Source organism: Micromys minutus (genome assembly GCF_963924665.1).
Source record: "Micromys minutus genome assembly, chromosome: 1".
Lineage (NCBI taxonomy): Eukaryota > Metazoa > Chordata > Mammalia > Rodentia > Muridae > Micromys > Micromys minutus.
In genome coordinates, this window is record NC_137969.1 from 171030073 (window position 1) to 171048196 (window position 18124).

Genomic DNA, 18124 nt, shown 5'->3' on the forward strand with positions numbered 1-18124 from the left:
GCTTCTTTTTCAGGCTGTTGGTGGCACAGTTCATCCCATGAAGAGTCACTGAGCTGTGCGTGTCATGTAACTTTCTGTAACTGTGCTGTGCTTCAGTAAAACCCACAGACAGAGGCAGCGAAGAGGGAAGAGAAAGAAAAGAGGGAAGACAGAGACCCCCAAAGCAGTTAGCCCCAGCAATTCTCATGCTGATAACTGATCCTGTAGCTCTCTTTGTGTGTGGGCAAACAGTGGGCCAGCAGGATATACTCGGAAGTAACAAGCAATCTAGATGTCCTGATTATTCAACCATAAGTGATAAACAATTCATAACCCAGCCATAATGGAGTGTTATTTAACCATTACCAAGAACAGGGTTGATTTTTATGGACCGATGTGCAATAACCTCCAAGACATAATGTGAGGTCAACAGGCAGGCTCAGAAGGTTCATAGAATGCAATCCTCTGTGTGGGACAACATGCACATGCAGGTAGACTGCAAGGTAGATATGCACAAACAGGGGTTAGAGAGGCACACTGCTCTCCCTAAAGCTCTTCTCTATAGCTGTGTCCAGTCCTACCTGCTGGACTACACTGTCTCTGAGCATCCGGTAGCAGGGGTCTTGCGAAGTTGTTTAGCTTATAAAAAGATCAATATCCTCTTGAACATGAGTAAGGTCAGGAGCTTGGCACAACAGCTTGGCTCTCTGCAAGATGGGCTGGATATGGGTAGACTTGGAGCTCATGCCTTAAGAGCCATGTCTCCAAGTATCCCTGCTGTCCAGGAAACCATGTGCAGTGAGAGAAGTCCCAGGTCCCAGAGGATCCATTGCCTTCTATCCCATGGAAATGAAGCGGGCAGACAGCAGGACTTGGGCAAGGTCACACTGCCAGAGAAATGACTTGGATCAAGAGTCCAAGCACACGGGTTTGTACTGAGCAGTTGCCAGGGAGCTGTACTGAAGACTCAGAGAAAGCAGACTACTGCTTCTCTCTAGGCAGGAGAAACAGCTGGAAAGCAAGGGCAGGTCTTAGGGCTCTGGATGGAAACATGGAGGTAGGAGCAATTAGGAAGCAATGGAGAAGATGGGGTTTCCATGGCCTAGAGTCAGGTCCAGAAGAGTCAGGGATTCCTGGGTAAGTTGGGGTGTCCAGAGGTTTTGAGTATGGGTCTGGCACAGTGTCCACTTTTGCAAGTCCATCCGGTGGTGAGAGGCAGATGGAGTGACAGCAGGGAGGTAGGAGGTGTTGCTGGGAAACGGTGACAGTCATTCAGGTATGCCTGTATAGCAGCCTGGGCATGAGTGAGTGACAAGGACAGTTGGAGCAGTATTTTAACAGAAACAGTGATGTCATCGGTGAGAGGACAAACACAGGAAAGGGAGGAGCTGAGGATGAGCCATGTTACTAGATCAAGAGGCAGGATGTCCAGGGGCACCCTGCTTGAGTGAGGAAATCCAACTGGGGGAAACACAAGTTCACTTCCAGGAATGATGGATGAGAGAGAGAGGTCCCTATGGGGTGCTCCATACAGAAGCCAGCAGGGTTCACAGGGCTGGTTTAATGTTGACTCCTTAAGTCAACAGTGGCTATGAGCTGACACGGATAAATCCGCCACGCTCCCCTTCCCAGAAGAGACAGACAGTACACAAAGAAACAGAAACATTGCAGAGCATGCAAAGTGCTGTGAGGAGGTGCGGTAGAGAGGGAGTGAGGTCCTCCCGAGTCAACAGGTATGCTGGGAGAGGCTTCCCAAGGGAGACGTGCCAGTACATCAAGGACATAACAAATGCTGAGCCCTGGAGACAGTAGGTGATGGGACAGGTGACCTAGAGGAGCCCTTGAGACCCTTGTCTTATTTTTGTGAAATAACAACACAGTTGAGACCAGGAAGTGTATGTATGTATATATATATATACACTGTGTGTGTGTGTGTGTATCCAGGTGGAGACTTAGATGTTAAGTCTGGTGTCATTTCTCAGGAGTCACCCACCCTGGTTGTGTTGGACTTAAGACAGAGTATCTCACTGGGTGTAGGGCCCCTAACTTGGCCAGTGTTTTCTGCTTGTCCATACCTCCCCGGTGCTGGGGTTACAAGTGTGCACCACCATGCCTAGCTTTTTATGTAGGTTCTGGGGGTTGACCTCAGATCTTCTTGATAATCTCTTTACCAACTGAGCCACGCACCTCCAGCTCCTGCGTAAAAAGTTCATTCTGCAATCCAGGAAGACTTGTTCCGCTCACCCTCTGGTGGTGGTTGGGGGGTTCTTCCTGCTGGATTATGACACAGTAGTGTCATGTGGTCAGGTAGAGTGAGCAAGCTATCTGGTCTCTCTGATTTTAAGAGACCTTTCCTTAATCCCAATCACTTTTCAAAGGCCCCCTCTCCAAATACTATTAACATATAACTCTGTAAAACCATATATGGGAGAGTGCAGGAGAAGATGGCTGAGTACGTTGGATGCGGTGAACGCAGGGAGTCAGAAATTCAATGGGGAAATGAAGCAAAAACAATTTAAACCGGCCCGGGTGGAAGACTAACTCCATGTGTGCTAAATGCCCAAGTAGTTAGCCATGTGAATTCACTTTTTAAACACTCCTACTGTTACTTTCAGCAAACTCCCTCTCTTTGGCCTACTTAATCCCACTGTCAAGCCAGTGTAAAACTGTGAGGAACCAGAGCCGCTATAAACCTTAGGCTTAAAGACAGGCTCTCTGCCTGCTCACCTGTCTGATAAAAATAGGCGGCACGACGCCCAGCTCCTGTCCACTCATATCAGCTATGATCTATCTTTCCTATACCTCCGCCGGTATCAAGGCTCTGCAGTGAGGCCTCAGGGGGCTAGTAGAGGGGTGTCCTATCGCAGAACTGTAGGTTGGAAGGGGTGGGGGTGCGGCACGACAAAGTGCATGCATGACCCCTGCTCTCCAAGACTTGTGAAAAGTGTTCATGAATAACCACACCTAAAGACCCAAGGAGAAAAATCGGTTTCGCAGGATTTGGGTCAGTTCTCACGTAGACCAAACGACTCCCAAAGTGGGTGGCCTTTGTATGGCCGCTGGGGAGGACGTGCAAGCTTCTTTAGGTTCATGTCAGGTGACCTACTACAAAACTGTAGTCCTTTTGTAGCGGACAGCAGATTAGAGCAGTAAGAGCTTTTGATCTGGCGCCGTGCAGGAAAGAGCGGATGTCTTCTCTAAACCCAGGCAGCTTTCAAACCTCTTCCTGGGCAGAGGTGTGGTCCTATTAAGAGCCAGCGTGAGGCCGTCCCTGTCGGTCCCGCCTACCAGATCCGTCCACTGCGTGGGGCCGGCGCGCGACCTCGGCGAGCAGCCCCAGCTCCAGGAGAGGACCTTACTGCAGTCGACTGCCGCCGCGCCGCCGCCGGGACCTTTCCCCTACTTTCCAGGCCTTACGGCCCGCCTCCAGCCCGGACCAAAACACGTGCCGCCTCCCGCCCCGCCGGATCACGCCTCAGCCAGGCTCCGATCACGCGCCCCCACGCGGCGCCCATTGGCCCGCTTCTCGCCGGCCGGGCGCCGATTGGCTGGAGGCAGAGGGCACGCCCCCAGCAGGGAGCGGTGTATTTTGGTTTGCCCGCGCGCCCCGCCCAGGGCCGCTCCCTCCGCGGCGCCCCGCCCCTCCCGCGCCTCCCAGGCCGCGCGGAGGCAGAGCCGCGCGGCAAGGAGGGTGGAGGTGTGCTCCGGGAGCAGACGCTCCGGACCACTGCAGCCCGCCGCACACGTGGAGACTCCGCCACACGCAGAGCTTCTGCCTAGCAGCATTGCTGCCTGCAGGCCGTACGGCACCATGCACTCGCCGGGCTCCACCGGCCCGGGCGACGCGCGCGCGGTAAGTGACGGGACTGAGCGCGGGGCGAGACGGGGGTGAGGGGGACGCGGGAGGGATGGCGACTTCCCGCTGCAGCGCGGGCTGCGTCTGTACTCAGGTCGGGGCAGGGACCCCACGCGGGAGGCTCGGCCGGGTCAGGGTGGGGAGGGGGTGTGTTAGCGCGGCAGCCAGCCTTTAGCTTTGTCTCTTGTCCGCTGCGGCCCCGCCCGGCACGGCTATTTCCAGCCATGACGTCACCCGAATCCAGCGGAGGACCGCTGTTGGATGTGGGCGCGGCTGGCGGGAACTTGGGGGCGGGGCACGGGCGGAGTCTAAGCAAGGGGCGCAGCAAGGGGGAGTGGCGGGAGTGGGTAGTAGTGGGGGGCGGGGCCAAAGCAAGGGCGTGGGCGAGAGTGTTTGGAGGAGATATGGGAAGCTAGATGGGACCCAGGCGAAGGGCACCTGGTAGTAGTATAAGGAGTAAGGGCGGAACCAAAGCTAGAGAGCTTGGTGAGAGCCTCTGGTGCAACTGTGGGGCGAGGCCAGTGTAAGAGTGCTTAGTGAGAACTGATGGGAGTTTTTCTATGGGTGGGTCAAAGACTAAGTGTGATGAGAGCATCTGGTGGGAGTGTAGGGCGAGGGGCTGTGGGTGGTGCCAAAGTAGAGGTGTCTCAGGAGGGTGTGGCAAGAGTACCTGGAAGGGGTTATGGAATGAGCAGGAGCTAGGTAACAGTTCCACCTTAATAGGCAGGTGTGCAAGAGTGTGGTTCCAGGAGGTTGTGTCAGCCAAGCTTAGTGGGCCTGTAAGAGTAGGGTTGGGCAGGGGGTGGGGTCTAATGGAGAAGGGGCGTGGTAACGGGTTTGGCAGGAGTGTAGGGCTTGGGCCTAGGGACCTCTGTCAGAAGCTGTAGGGTGGGGAGCAACAGAACCTGACAGAAATGTAAAGGGCCAGATACGTGGTACAGCGAAGGTTTCTGTCAACACAGCACTACATAGACTCCAGGGACCCTAAGCATCCTTTCCTAGTATGGGGCTGACATTCCACTTGATGGATCAAAATCAAAATATCCTCCCAGGAGGTCGTCTGGTCCCCATGACACTGGATAAGCCCCTTTGCAAAGGTAGCCTCTTCACCTGTTCACTGTAGGAGAACCTGGGCAGACAGGAAGTTCTGAAGCTCAGGAAGTGTGTGTGGAAATATGTGTCTGTAGTTTCTCTTTTGGAAAAGATGGGTTCCCGTCCCTCCGTCACCCTCCTGGGTGTAAAGGTGACATGGGTACAGGACTAGATGCCTTTCCTGGGTTATTATGGTTTCCTCTCGCCTGACCTCCTGCTTTTCATAACAAGTGATTTAATGTTTCTGAGTCTCCTGAAGAAGTAGACGGTCAGCAGACGGTCACCGTGAACTGCGCTTGCATGGAACCAAGGTTCAGCCACTGGGAAATTAAGCCTGGGGCAGTGCTTCCTTTCTTGGGGACACTACTCTGGTCCTTTTGAACTGGAAGATCTCACTCACCAACTAACTGGCTGCTTGGTTTCATTTGCTGCTTTGTCTGTTTCTCTTTCCCATGACCCCTTCCTACTAGCCACGTGGGTGTGTCCTCCTAACCTCTGGAGTTAGTCTGCATCATTTAGCCAAGAGAAGTTAGTAACCTGTTTTGTTGTGTTGAGAGTCCCATTCGGGTCTTTTTATTCCAAGACAGAGACTGTTGCTTTGAGAAGGGTGCCACACATGTCTGTGGTAGATCCACATGCCTGTCAGAGTTACCATCCCTTTATTCCCCTGAACTAAGAAGCCACTATGTTGTGCTGCCTTTAGGCTGACATCGTGGACATTTGTGAGTCGATCCTGGAGAGGAAGCGGCATGACAGTGAAAGGTCCACGTGTAGCATCCTGGAGCAGACAGATATTGAAGCTGTGGAGGCTCTCGTTTGCATGAGTTCTTGGGGTCAAAGGTCCCAGATGAGACCCCTCACACCCGTCTCTGATTCTGGTGATGTCACCACCGCTGTGCTTATGGACACAGCTGCACCTGATCTACCAAAGGACTTCCATTCTTTTTCAACTCTGGTAAGAGGAGGTGGGGGAGAAAAGCATTTTTGTGAACTGTCTAGAGTAGCTTAGGTAAAATACGCTGAGGAACTTGTAAGGAGATTAATGAATGATGCTGGCCAGGAAGTTGCCTATACATCCTTTTGTATGGATGCCAAAGTGTGAAAACACCTCTCTTAAAAATGTTTTCAGTGGTGGGTCATGGCTTGCTGATGGATGCTCAGGGACAAAGCCTGCAGATAGGTGCAGAAAGATGTATTATGTCAGCTTTCCTGGGAGCCTTAAGGTAGGGTCTTGAGTTGTCCCAGACTAGGATGAGGATTTGTGGGAAACAAGAAAGCATGTACTTTGCAATGTCACCTCTGCCTTCCTGTGACAGCCAACTAGTGTAATCTGGAGTTGATAAATCAGTATTTTATTTTTAGGTTTTAACTTACAACACCCATGAAGGTGGTCTGAGGGTTGGAGAAGTCAGATTGTAGATTGCTAGCAATAGTAAAGTTGAGAGCTGACAGCCCGGGGGCCGGGGACTTGTGCTGGAAAAGCGTATGCACGTCAGAATTGGAGGAGCGGCTGGCGTGGGGACTGGAGGAAATACGCTGGTTCATAGTAGCCCTGCAGACTTTCAGGCTCGGGCTTTTGTGAGTTGGCTGAGAAGCCGCCGGGAGCCAGCACAGAGAGGCGTGGTCCAGGAGAACCAGTGTTTTCTTAGTTTAAGAAATGAAACGTCACAAAGAACTTGTATTTAAAGTATGAATCTGTTTTCTTTTTGCGGTTCTAGTTAAATTGCTTATTTCAATAGCTGTGCATGACCTAGGGTAGACACCACCTTTCTTCCAACAAGACATGTGCATGGTTGGAAGGGACATTCCATATGGGAAGGAGTGGGAACAGCAGAGTCCCCAGAGATCCCTTGGGTCAGTCAGCACAGTCCCTTCACAAGCAGTGGGATCAGTACAGTCAGATCATTTCCTTGCGGCTCTTGACCAAAACCACCTTTGATGTGATGCTTTTCTTTCTTTCCCTTTTTATTTTAAAAAAAGTGTATAACTCCTCCTCAGAGCCCAGATCTCATGGAGCCAACAGGGACCCCTGTTCCTTCCCAAGTAATTAATTCCAAAGGATGCATGGTCACTGCCCTTCCCCTATCCCCTACTGGGGACCCCAGAACATTGAGCAAGAGGGAACCACTGGAGCCAGCCTCAGGGTCCTCCTGCAGGGCTGTGATGACGAGTGTGATCCGTCACACTGGGGAGAACCCTGCTCCTACATGCTCTCCAGCTGGCCCAACTCAAGAGCAACAAGCATCTGACAACAGAGGAGGACAAGACCAATTGCTGGACCACCTGGAAGCCTTGCAGGACACACGATTGGCAGATGGCTTACTCGTCACTAACTTGGTTTCCTGTCAGCCTTGCTTGCACAAGTCTGGTGGCCTGTTCCCCACTGACAAAGGCCAACAGACAGGATGGCCCGCTGCTGTTCAGACCTGTTTACCAAAGAATCCTGAAAGTGACTTGTCAAGGAAAACCACCCCTCTTATTTCTGTCCCTGTCTCTAGTGCCCCTATCCTTTGCCAGATGATCCCCGTGGCTGGACAAAACAGTGTGCTCTCAGCCTTTTGGAAGCCGCCTACCCAGTTGCCTGCAGGGACTGTCAAGCCCATCCTACCCCAAGCTGCTTCAATGTCTCAGCCTGTGTTCATGGGCCCGCCTATGCCTCAGGGAACTGTGATGCTGGTCTTGCCACAGAGCACCTTCCCCCAGCCTGCTTCCTGTCCATCCAGTGTCATGGCCATTGGAAATACCAAGCTGTTGCCCCTTGCCCCTGCACCAGTGTTCCTTGCCTCCAGCCAAAACTGTGCCCCTCAGGTAGACTTTTCCCGAAGGAGGAACTATGTCTGCAATTTCCCAGGCTGCCGGAAGACCTACTTCAAAAGTTCCCACCTTAAAGCCCATCTTCGCACCCACACAGGTAAGCGGCAGGGCGAACAAATTAAGCCCCGTTCTTCCTCCCAGCCCTGTGCGTCCAGAAATAAGACTCAGACTTGAAATATATTTACAAATATCTTGGCCATACAGCTAAGCTCTACTCTGACTAGATCATAACTTAGATAACCCAGTTATTTTAATCTACATTCTGCCACATGGCTGGTTACCTGTGCTCAGGTACCATGTCTACTTCAACTAATGAGAGTGTGCAATTCAGTTCTCAGCGAAACCAGCTCATTTCAAGTACATGTGGCTAGTGGTTCCCTTACAGCCAGAGATTATTGTAGATCTTCCCGGGTGAATCTCTTGCCTGGCTCTATCCCAGATGTCCGACCTCCTATTTCCTACCTAAGCCGTAGGCCATCAGATTTATTATTGACAGGTACCACATCCATACAGACATAAGATACTCTCTCTACAGTGGGGTGCCTGGTGTGGTGGGAACATTCTCCCAAGGGAAGAAAGCTCCCTGGGCCTCCTTTAAGAAAGGCAGGTACCTGCTAGAGGTGAGGCTGGGGGCTTGCGATGGCTTTAGGGTACTCTTCACCTTCCCACGGTAAGCATCAGTGTGACATGGAGGTCTTTTCAAACCATCAAAGTTCATACTGTAGGGTGTTTTAAGAGCATGGGGGTTTTGTTTTTGTTGTTTGGTTTTGCTTTTGAGACTGTATAGTCGTAGGTTAAGAAGTCTCACAAGAAGTTATAACCTCCAGAGTTTATTCTTTAAACATGCTTTGGCCATTAGGGTAGCCACTGCCACACGCACTCTAAAGGGGTAGTTTAAGAACTGAGTTGCACATGAGCTGCACATTCTCATTAGTTTAAGTTTACACTCAGCTTCCTGAGCTGGTGACTGGCGTGCTGTCCAGCAGGGGCGTTGAGCGCCACCTGGCAGGAATCACTTGGTAGAGAAGAGCAAACGTGTCTTAGGTGTTCTGTGAGTTGATGTGTTTGGCATTTTTAATCGCCCCCATGGTTTCATAGTCTAGTCTTCTTGTTAAACCTGACTTTAGAGGATCACATATCCACAAATAAGCACATATATGTAGATGAGACGTCTGCCGTAAAGCGTGCTTCCTAAACTCACCCGTGAAACATTGCCCTCTGGCCCCATTAGGATGTCTGGATGGAGGACTGTGATACAGGAAAGGCCTGGAGAGAGTCCTGCTGTAGTTATTTTGATTTCAGAAGAGGTTGACACAGGCTGGCTTCTCATTAGCACAGTGTACTATGGCCATGGCAGACTCCACTTGCAGAATAGTGTTCAGTGTGCTATGCAGACATTCCAGAAAGAATTGTTTCTTCATATACCGGAGTTGGCTTTAGGATGTGGACCTTATGGCTGTCCTGGGCTTGCCTCCTTGTCAGAGCAGACACAGCCTCCTTTGTTCTTATCTGTCTGCCTGTTTCCATACCTCAGCCTCAGTCCCCCCCAATCTCTGCCTATTGATCTTTCAGGGCCTGCACCACATCAGTTGAGTGTTTGTTGATAACTGTCCTCTTTGACCCTGTGGGTTATTGTGTGTCTCACCACAATTTTCTTTGTTTCTTCATTTCTGCTTTGTTTTTACAATTTTAGGATTTTTTATTATTATTATTATCATCATCATCATCATTATTTTATTATCATTACTCCTACTACTATGGTTTTGGTTTTTTAAGACAGTGTTTTTTTTTTTTTTTCCTGTGTAACCCTGTACATCCTGGAACTTGCACTATATACCAGGCTAGCCTTGAGTTCAGAAATCCACCTGCCTCTGCCTACTGAGTGCTGGGATTAAAGGGGTACACCATCACACACCCATTTATGTTTCTGTGTGTGGGTATGTATATGTGAGCTCAGCAGCCAATGGGTTTGACCCCTGGAGCTGGAGTTGTAGGTGATTGTAATCTACTACTGTGGGTCCTGGGGTCTGCTGTATGCGTGCTTCAAGAGCAACATGCACTCTAAATCATTGAACCACCCCCCTTGTTTTATCCTTACTTATCTAAACTGGATACAAACTCTTGATGTTACACTTGTAAATGATGGCAGCCACCTTTAGCAGGGTTGTTCTGGGAGCTGTGTGGGATGAAGTAGCAACCTGTAGTGTTCCCATGGGCTCTCTTTGGCATGGTAAAATCTCAGTCTATCCAGATGACCTTTACATCAGAGCACGGTTTGCCGATTTGGAGAGGTGACAGGGTTTCCATGGTTACTCAGTTTCCCTAGGTAAAAATACTGGCAGACCCACAAAACCTGAGGTAGAGCCAGGTCCTTCTGTGTTTCTTAGAGAAGTAAGTTAAGTTCAAACAGGTGGGGATCTGAGGAGACAGCTGCTTTTGCCATGCACAGAAACTTGAGGTGGGCTTACTTCAGATTGTGTCAGATACTTCTTTCAACCAGAACAAGATTTAAGTGAAGGTCAGCTGAATGGGCACACCATTTTGGCTGAATACAAGAAATTTTGTAAATTGTGGGCCAAGGGGCTGGCATTCTCTGTGCAACTCCTGGGCATTGTGTATGCTACTGACCTTAAGGGAGCAGGGGTAGGAAAAGCAGCTGTTTGCATCTGCTTTTGGATGTTCTGACAGTATCTAAGATGGTGATAAAGAATAGTCCACCAAGCTCCAGACTCTGGAGCTTCAAGTCTAAAAGCATGTGCCACTTAGTGATCTGTAAGATCTTCCCAGTGTGGCAGAGAACATTGTTGAGTGCAACAGGGTGAGTTTGCCTGACAGCTGCTTTTACACCAATCAGTAACCAATCAGTGGCCACTCCAATCAGCGACCAGTGATCCTACTACCTCTTCAGTATCAGTGACGTATGACTGCAGAATTATATTTCTAAGGTGTGAAGTTTGGGATAATAGTCAAACCACTTAGCAACCTTTGCTTATCATGGAAGATTCTGGAATATGAAGCCTCACTGTTGGATTCTCTGTTAATTTACCTCTGAGTTCTATCAGAGTTGGTGTCTCTTCAGACCTTTTACTTGCTATGTGCTATAGGAAATCCATGGAGACAGCACACAGCAGGGCGAGTCATCCCTCATGCATGTAGTCTATGATTGCCGTAACCAGGTAGGGAGGCTTCAGGATGCAGAGAAGGGCCTGCTCCTGAGCTGGAACAGGAGTTTGTTGAAGAGGCTATACTATCGTCCTGAAGGCTTCGTTATCTCTCAAGCTCCAGGAAGATAGTCTGACTCCAAGGCACTTGCTATAGAGTGTGAAAGGTACTTAAACTTTCTGACAAGAAAGTGTCTATTAGAAATAGACACAAGGGCTGGAGAGATGGCTCAGTGGTTAAGAGCAGTGACTATTCTTCCGAGGTCCTGAGTTCAATTCCCAGCAACTACATGGTGGCTTACAACTATTTGTAATTGGATCTGATGCCCTATTGTGGTATGTCTGAAGACAGCTACACTGTACTCTTACACATTAAATAAATAATATTAAAGAAAGAAATAGAACACAAACTTTGCCATTTTATAACTTTGACCTATATGGTGGTTAGTATTTATTGTCAGCTTGGCAGGGTCTAGAATCACCTGGTAGACAAGATTGGGCCTCGAGGGAGAAGGTTTAGTTAGATTATCTTAAGTGGGAAGACCCACAGTAACTGGGATTCTGGATTGGATAAAGAGGAGAAAAGCAAGCTGAGCACCAGATTTCATTCCTCTATGCTTCTGAACTATGAACAAGGTATGGCCAGCTGCCTCAAGCTCCTTCCACCAAACTCTCCTGCCATGGTTGACCTGAGCCCTCAAAGGCCCCTTGGGAGGATTTTTTTTTTTTTTTAAGGGTATGTGCAATTTGTCCTGAGGAAGAATTATTTCTTCAAAGACTTTTTCTTCCACATCTGTGGATGGTAGTCAGTTGGTAGGGTACTTGTCTAGCATGCATGAAGCAGGGTTGATCCGTGGCATGGAAACTTGAGGAAGGTGGTGCACACTTGTAATCGCAGCACTTAAAGAGGTGAAGTAAGGAGAACTTCAGTGTCCTTCCTGCTACATGGGGTGTTGGAGGCTGTCCTGGCCTTCATGAAACCCTTTCTCAAAGGAAGAAGGGGGGAAAATAGCATTTTCCAGAGATAGGGAGATCTCTCAAGTTCTCAGCCAGCCTGGGATAACAAATCTAAGCAAGACTCTATAACGATATCCAGGATGTTGGTATACACCTTAAATCCAGCACTTGGGAGGCAGAGACAGATCTCTGTGAGGCTAAGTTCTGGTCTACATAGGGAGTTCAAGGCCAGCCAGGGCTACACAGTGAGGCCCTGTCTAAAAAAAGTGTTCCCTAAATATGATAGTAGGTTTGTCTTCTTTTTTAAGTGGTTCTTAAAAGCCAGGGATGGTAGCGTGTGCCTATAGCTCCAGCACTGAAGTAAATTCCAAGTCCCAAACCAGCCTAGACTACATACTGAGTGTCTATTAGAAAAGTAACATGAAGCAACATACATGTGTACATGTTAGTTGTTTGAGAAATTAGTTTGATATCTGTGGGCTTTGGCATATCACATCATGAGGTAGAAAAATGCTTTGTAGAGGACTTGCTGAGTTCTCAGCTGCCTAGTGCTAGAACAGCAGGTGTTACTCTTCTGCTATTTGACGAACAGAGCTTTGGGCAGCACTCTGGGACTTCTCAGTAAAGTGCTGAGTGTGTGCATTCACTTTAATGTGTTCTTCCACTAGGGGAGAAGCCTTTTACCTGCAGCTGGGACGGCTGTGACAAAAAGTTTGCAAGGTCAGATGAACTGTCTCGCCACCGTAGAACTCACACTGGAGAGAAGAAGTTTGTGTGTCCTGTATGTGACCGGCGCTTCATGCGGAGTGACCACCTGACAAAGCATGCTCGTCGCCACATGACAACAAAGAAGATCCCAGGCTGGCAGGCAGAGGTGGGCAAGCTGAACAGAATCACCTTGGCAGAGAGCCCCGGGAGCATCCTCGAACCTTTACCGGCCTCTGGCTGAGGCATCCTTCTGTGGCATCCATCACCTGTTGGTTTCTTCGAAAGCCTCTTCAGGAATGGAACCTGTGTGTTCCTCTCCAAAAATAAACCTGGTCTCTGGGCTGTTAAAGTGGGGAGCTGGTTCTGATAGAAGTCTATTAATTTTACTTTTCAGGTTGGGACCCTGTTTGATATCTTCTGTAGTTTCAGAACTCTGTCTCTGTTTGTCTCTGTGTGTGTCTCTGTGTCTGTCTGTCTGTCTGTCTTTTGTAAGGAAATGGAAGAAAATTTGATCTAAATCACCAGCATTCAAACAAATATTTCTGCAATAAAGTTTACAAAGTCTGGATTTTTTTTATACCTTTCTATTCATGTTTTGTAGAAATGTGACAGGGTACTAATTTTTATACTTTTTATAAAAATATTTATATTGTGCTCAAATCACCAGTTTGTCGATAGACAATTTTACAGCCTTCTTTTCCATGTTTTATAACAAAGTTTTGTAATAACCCTGCCTGAGAGTGAGCCTGGTAGTTAGAAAGAAACAAAATAACAAGTTTGTTACCAGCCTTTTATAGTGATTGTTTTAAATCAGAACTGGTTAAATAAAGAACTCTTAGAAGGGAAAAATAAACTTTGTAGTTAGCTTCTTTGTATCAGTTTCAGGGGAAATTCTAGCAATTGATCCTGTAGCCCATAGAACTAAATCTGTGGTTGGATAAAACTAATCATGTGAGTCTGAAGTCCCGGTGGAGGGTGTGTCCAGGTCTGCCTGGGCTGCTGGCCTGCTGAGCAGGGGCAGATGTGGAATGTTGACTTCAGGGCCATCTGTCAGCTAAGAGCAAATGGTTCCATGTCCTGTCTACTTAAGCACCAAAACCAAGAATGTAGATGCAGAAACTCTGTAGACTGCCCATTGGCTTCTGTTGTGGTTTTGTACTGTGTGGTAGGCTGAGTGAGCACACAGAGAAAAGAAAATGTCTATATTGGTTGGTTAAACTTCCTATCAGAGTGTAACTTCCACAAAGCAAGGCCTCTGTGCACAGTCAACTCGGGTTCAGATGCTTTTCTTCTTATGGACAAAATACTGAGAAATGTGTCATTAAAAGGCAGATGCCACCCAGCTGGTTTCCCAAGACTTGGAATGGGAATTTTGTCATTTGCCTGAAAAGAGATGTCAGACACAGCCTTTACACCTCGTGAGCATGTGTCCTGCATCCAGATGATCACAAAAAAAAAAAAAAAAAAAAAAGGTTTTAGTTACATTTTGGGAAGGTCAGGCAATAGTAAGTGTTAGAACAAGGCATATTGCCTGAGGATATATTTGTGTAGTATGTATGTATTATGGGTTTTTTGTATTTGCCTTTTAATGATTGGCATTTGACTTTATTAAATGATGGCAAGATTGAAATACTAAACAGATAAGTGAGGATTTTGTGTTCAGGTCTTTTGAGCCCTGTATACATTTCCGAGGTCATACATTGTATGTTACCTGATCCCTGTTGAGCTAACTTTAGTAGCCCGAGTTTTGTGTGTGCGTGTGTTTAGGAACTGTCCAGACAGCTCTCCAGACAGTGTTGCTACTATCTTTCAACATAATGGAGGGCAGGAGATCTAACTGTATATAGCTCACGTGTGCCCCAGCACCCTGGTCCTGTCTGCCTGTCTTAAGTCAGCATCCGCACTGACGACTGTGTAAGTGATAAAATGGCATCCAGTTGGGATGTCTTGTTTTCATTGTGACACGCAGAGTGGTGTTCCTTGTCCTGTGGGTAGCCGAAGGCCGTGGAGTGTTTGGTTGCTCTTCACAGAACTTTCTCTGACCAGTATTGTTTCTAAATGACTGATGTGTTGAAATACCAATTGGTTTCCATTTCCTAATTAGATTTAAGAGCCCCCAACATTTGTCTACTGAAAGACTCAGTTGGAAAACTGTTCCTATCTGAAAAGGACTCCTGAGCCCCAGAGCCCCAGGAGTGGCTGCTCCCTGGAGGGCCCTCCCCAACTCCCCACAGCGTGGTGGTGACCCCGGTGCACTTTATCCTTTGAGAAGTTCTTGATTTGAATTTAATTTTTTTTTTACTTTGTTGAGCCTTTCAGTAGTTTTAGTAGTAAAAATTTAAATGTTAACGGCTTTTGTTTTATGTAACAGACTTTGACTTATTTAAATGAATATGTGTAATGTAACTTTTTCCTTTGAATCGTATAAAACTTTCTTGGTTCGAAGACAAGACTTGAGTGCTGTGTTGTATAACCAGGTTCGTGTGCGTCTGGGAGACTCCTCATGTTTTGGCCGAACTTGAACTCTTATTTTGGGCAGTTTAGTTTCAGAGAAAGCAATACAGTGGCAAAGCAGTCAACCCATAAGAGTCTTCACAGCCAAGTTGCAGTTTGAAGATTCAAGTAACAGTAGTAATAGCTCTTCCACTTTGCCTAACAGTGGTAGAGTAACTGGTCCTATCTCCACCAGTGCTAGCCATCCTCTGCAGGGGCCAAGACAAGATTCCTGTGTATCCTTCCTAATGGGCGGCTAAGACTTACCCTTCCATCTCTGCCTCCTGGACACAATAGACCTCACCTCTCTCGATTTATTTGTCCAGGGCCTGTTGCACTAAGCCTGGCATGGACTGTGCCCTTTTGTCTGTCATAGATGTTCTTCTACACAAGAGGAAATGCACTTGCAGTAACCCAGACTGCAAGTCTTCAGATTATATGAGCTGTATACATGCTGGATCCTGAGGCACCAGCAATTTTGAAGTGCAAGCTGCGGGCCAACTACTTCTGGGGGTTCAAGTACTTCTCTGTCTTTCCCTGGGCCCCATGCCGTAGAGAGGGCAACTCTTCCTTACCAGCACTGGAAAGGGTTTCTGTGTGTAACCCTGGTTGTCCTGGACTCTCCACATTGACGGAGATGCTCTGGCGAGGGAGGAAAAGGTACCGCCCCTCCTCTTTCCCTGTCGGTGGTCTCCTTCCCCTAGAATTAGCATAACCTCTGGGAGAGTCTTTGTTATCCCCCAGCTGGACTTCTGACTTCTCCCAGCAGCCACTGCTTCTCTCCAGACCACATGGTGTTACCCTTAAGAGTTGAAGCTGACCTTGGAAAGTCAAACCTGTCCCCCAGTACCACAAGCAGCCACAACTGTTGCTTCAGTTTCTGGATGTGTGGCTTTAGGGCCCACCCTTCTAGTCTCCTGTGGGGCCTTATCCTGAGGTACCAGCAATTTTGGGGTACAAGCTATGGGTCAACTACTGGAGGTTCAAGAGCTTTTCCATCTTCCCCAGGGCCCTTTCCCCTAGAGAGGGCAACCCTGCCTTGTCATCACTGGAAAGGGTTTTTCTGTGTAGCCCTAGTTGTCCTGGAACTCAGTCTGTAGACCAAACTAGCTTCGAACTCAACTCCCGAGTGCTGGAATTAGAGGGGTGCTTCACTATCATCCAGCAAATGAAGGATTTCTTTACACCAGGAAGCAGTTCCTTCCTGCCTTTTAAGGTCTAAGTTTACTCCACGGGCCAGGCTAGTACCCCAAAAAGATCTAATTAGAGACTCCTTCCTAGAGAAGGCACCTAACTTTCAGGGCCTAATATGTGATTTATAGGTCAGCAGGAGGGCTCAGTGGGTAGAGGCACCTGTCACCAAGCCTAAGGACCAGAGCTTGCTTGGTGGAAAGAGAGTACTAGCTCCTGCTGTCCTCTGACTTCCACACATGCCCCACAGTCTGAACACCCATGTACTACGCATGCTTGTGTGAACACACACAAAAAAAGTTATAATAAAACACTTTAAAATAAGATGTGATTTATGCTCAAATACTCAGAATCACCCAAAGACACCTTCCTCATAACTGTGTCCAGTGACTTACTAAGCACAGTCTTCCTGCGTCTGGAAGATCAGATCTAGTAACACCTTCTGTGAAAGAGCCCCCTCCATTTGTCTACTGAAAGACTAGAGTTGGAAAACAGTTCCTATCTGAAGAACGCCTGAGCCACACAGCCCCAGGGGCAGAGAGAGACTGTGGCATAGTGCAATTATGCCATGCGTGTGGGAGTCAGAGGGCAACCTGCAGGAATCGGTTCTTTCCTTCGTCCACTGGGCCCTTGGGGGATGGAACTCTTAACATGTCAGACTTGGCAGCTGAGCCATCTCCTTGACCCTTAAAAAAGATACATTTTATTTCTGCCCAACTCTTGAAAGGAGGCAAAATTCCTCCATGGACCTGATGCTCATCCTCTGGCCCGGCTGCTACTCGTAGACACCTGGTCTCCAGAGTGCAACCCAAGGAGGAGGGACCCTCAGGAGACAGTGTTCATGAATCCCAGAATCTACCAGGGGTGGGAGTCCCAGGCAGAGTTCTGGGCATTGTCCCAGGAAATAAAGCAGCCCTGGGAAATTGGAACATCAAAAAAAAAAAAAAAACTTTGGACCAGGCAGTTTGGCCAGTCCCTGCGGATGGAGGAAGCCCCTGCCAAGGCTTCTAAAGTGACCAAGGCTGCCAAGGTGACCAAAGACACAAGAGCAAGAGATCTGGGAGCTTCTCAGGGCTCTGCCCTCTGTCCAGAAAGCCTACCCATGATTCCTGACCAGAAGGACTGAGCAAGCACAGTTTCCACCCCTTTTGAGGAAGATCTGCAGCCGAGCCGTTGGTTATCTGTGGTTCCTTAGACATGGGAACCAGGGTCAGTTCATGCTTTATGTGGACAGACCCCACACTCTGCTTAGGACTGAACGTGTGGCTGGGAAGGCAACATAGGTAGCCAACCACGAAGCAGCTGTGCATTATGGGATGGAAGCGGTACCTAGGTAATCCAGGAAAGGCTCCTGTAGGCTGCAGAGATACCCACTCCCACCTCTTGCAGCCTCTCTGGAGCCTGAGTTTCCCAGGACCACATCAGTTGGCACACACTTGGTTTGGCTAGCCACAGTTCAGTGGATCCTTTTCTGGAATTTAGGGTTTTGTTTGGTTTGGCTTTTTTTTTTCCTCTTTAGATCTGGGAATGGCAGTGGCTTCTTAGGTGTGCGAAGGTACAATCATCATGCTAATGAATGTTAGCTACTGTGGGATGTATTTTTTTTTTCTATCTTAGCCCCTTGATCTCATTAAGGGTTTCCCCGGGAAATGCAGAGATACTGTCTTTCTCCTCTCTTTTTAACCCCCATCTCCCTCTTAATTGGATGAACGTCCCTATTGGAACAAACACAGCTGTAAATATTTACAACATCAAGTTCAAAGCCTGATCCATCCTTCGGTAAAATGAATGAATAAATAAATAAATAAATAAATAAATTTTAACCTCTTTTAAAATAAGCATTTTTAATATTGTGTTATTAAAATAGAAACGG

At 48.1% G+C, this 18124-nt stretch overlaps 1 protein-coding gene across 1 annotated transcript; it reads left to right on the plus strand.

The window, feature by feature from the left end:
- The first annotated feature begins 3662 nt into the window (after positions 1–3662).
- Positions 3663–13133, plus strand: KLF11 (KLF transcription factor 11). The gene is made up of 4 exons (XM_080917451.1): positions 3663–3832; positions 5631–5882; positions 6908–7838; positions 12528–13133. Exons 1-4 carry the CDS (start codon positions 3791–3793, stop codon positions 12806–12808), a joined length of 1506 nt encoding a protein of 501 aa, XP_080773577.1. The 5' UTR covers positions 3663–3790; the 3' UTR covers positions 12809–13133.
- Positions 13134–18124: the final 4991 nt, after the last annotated feature.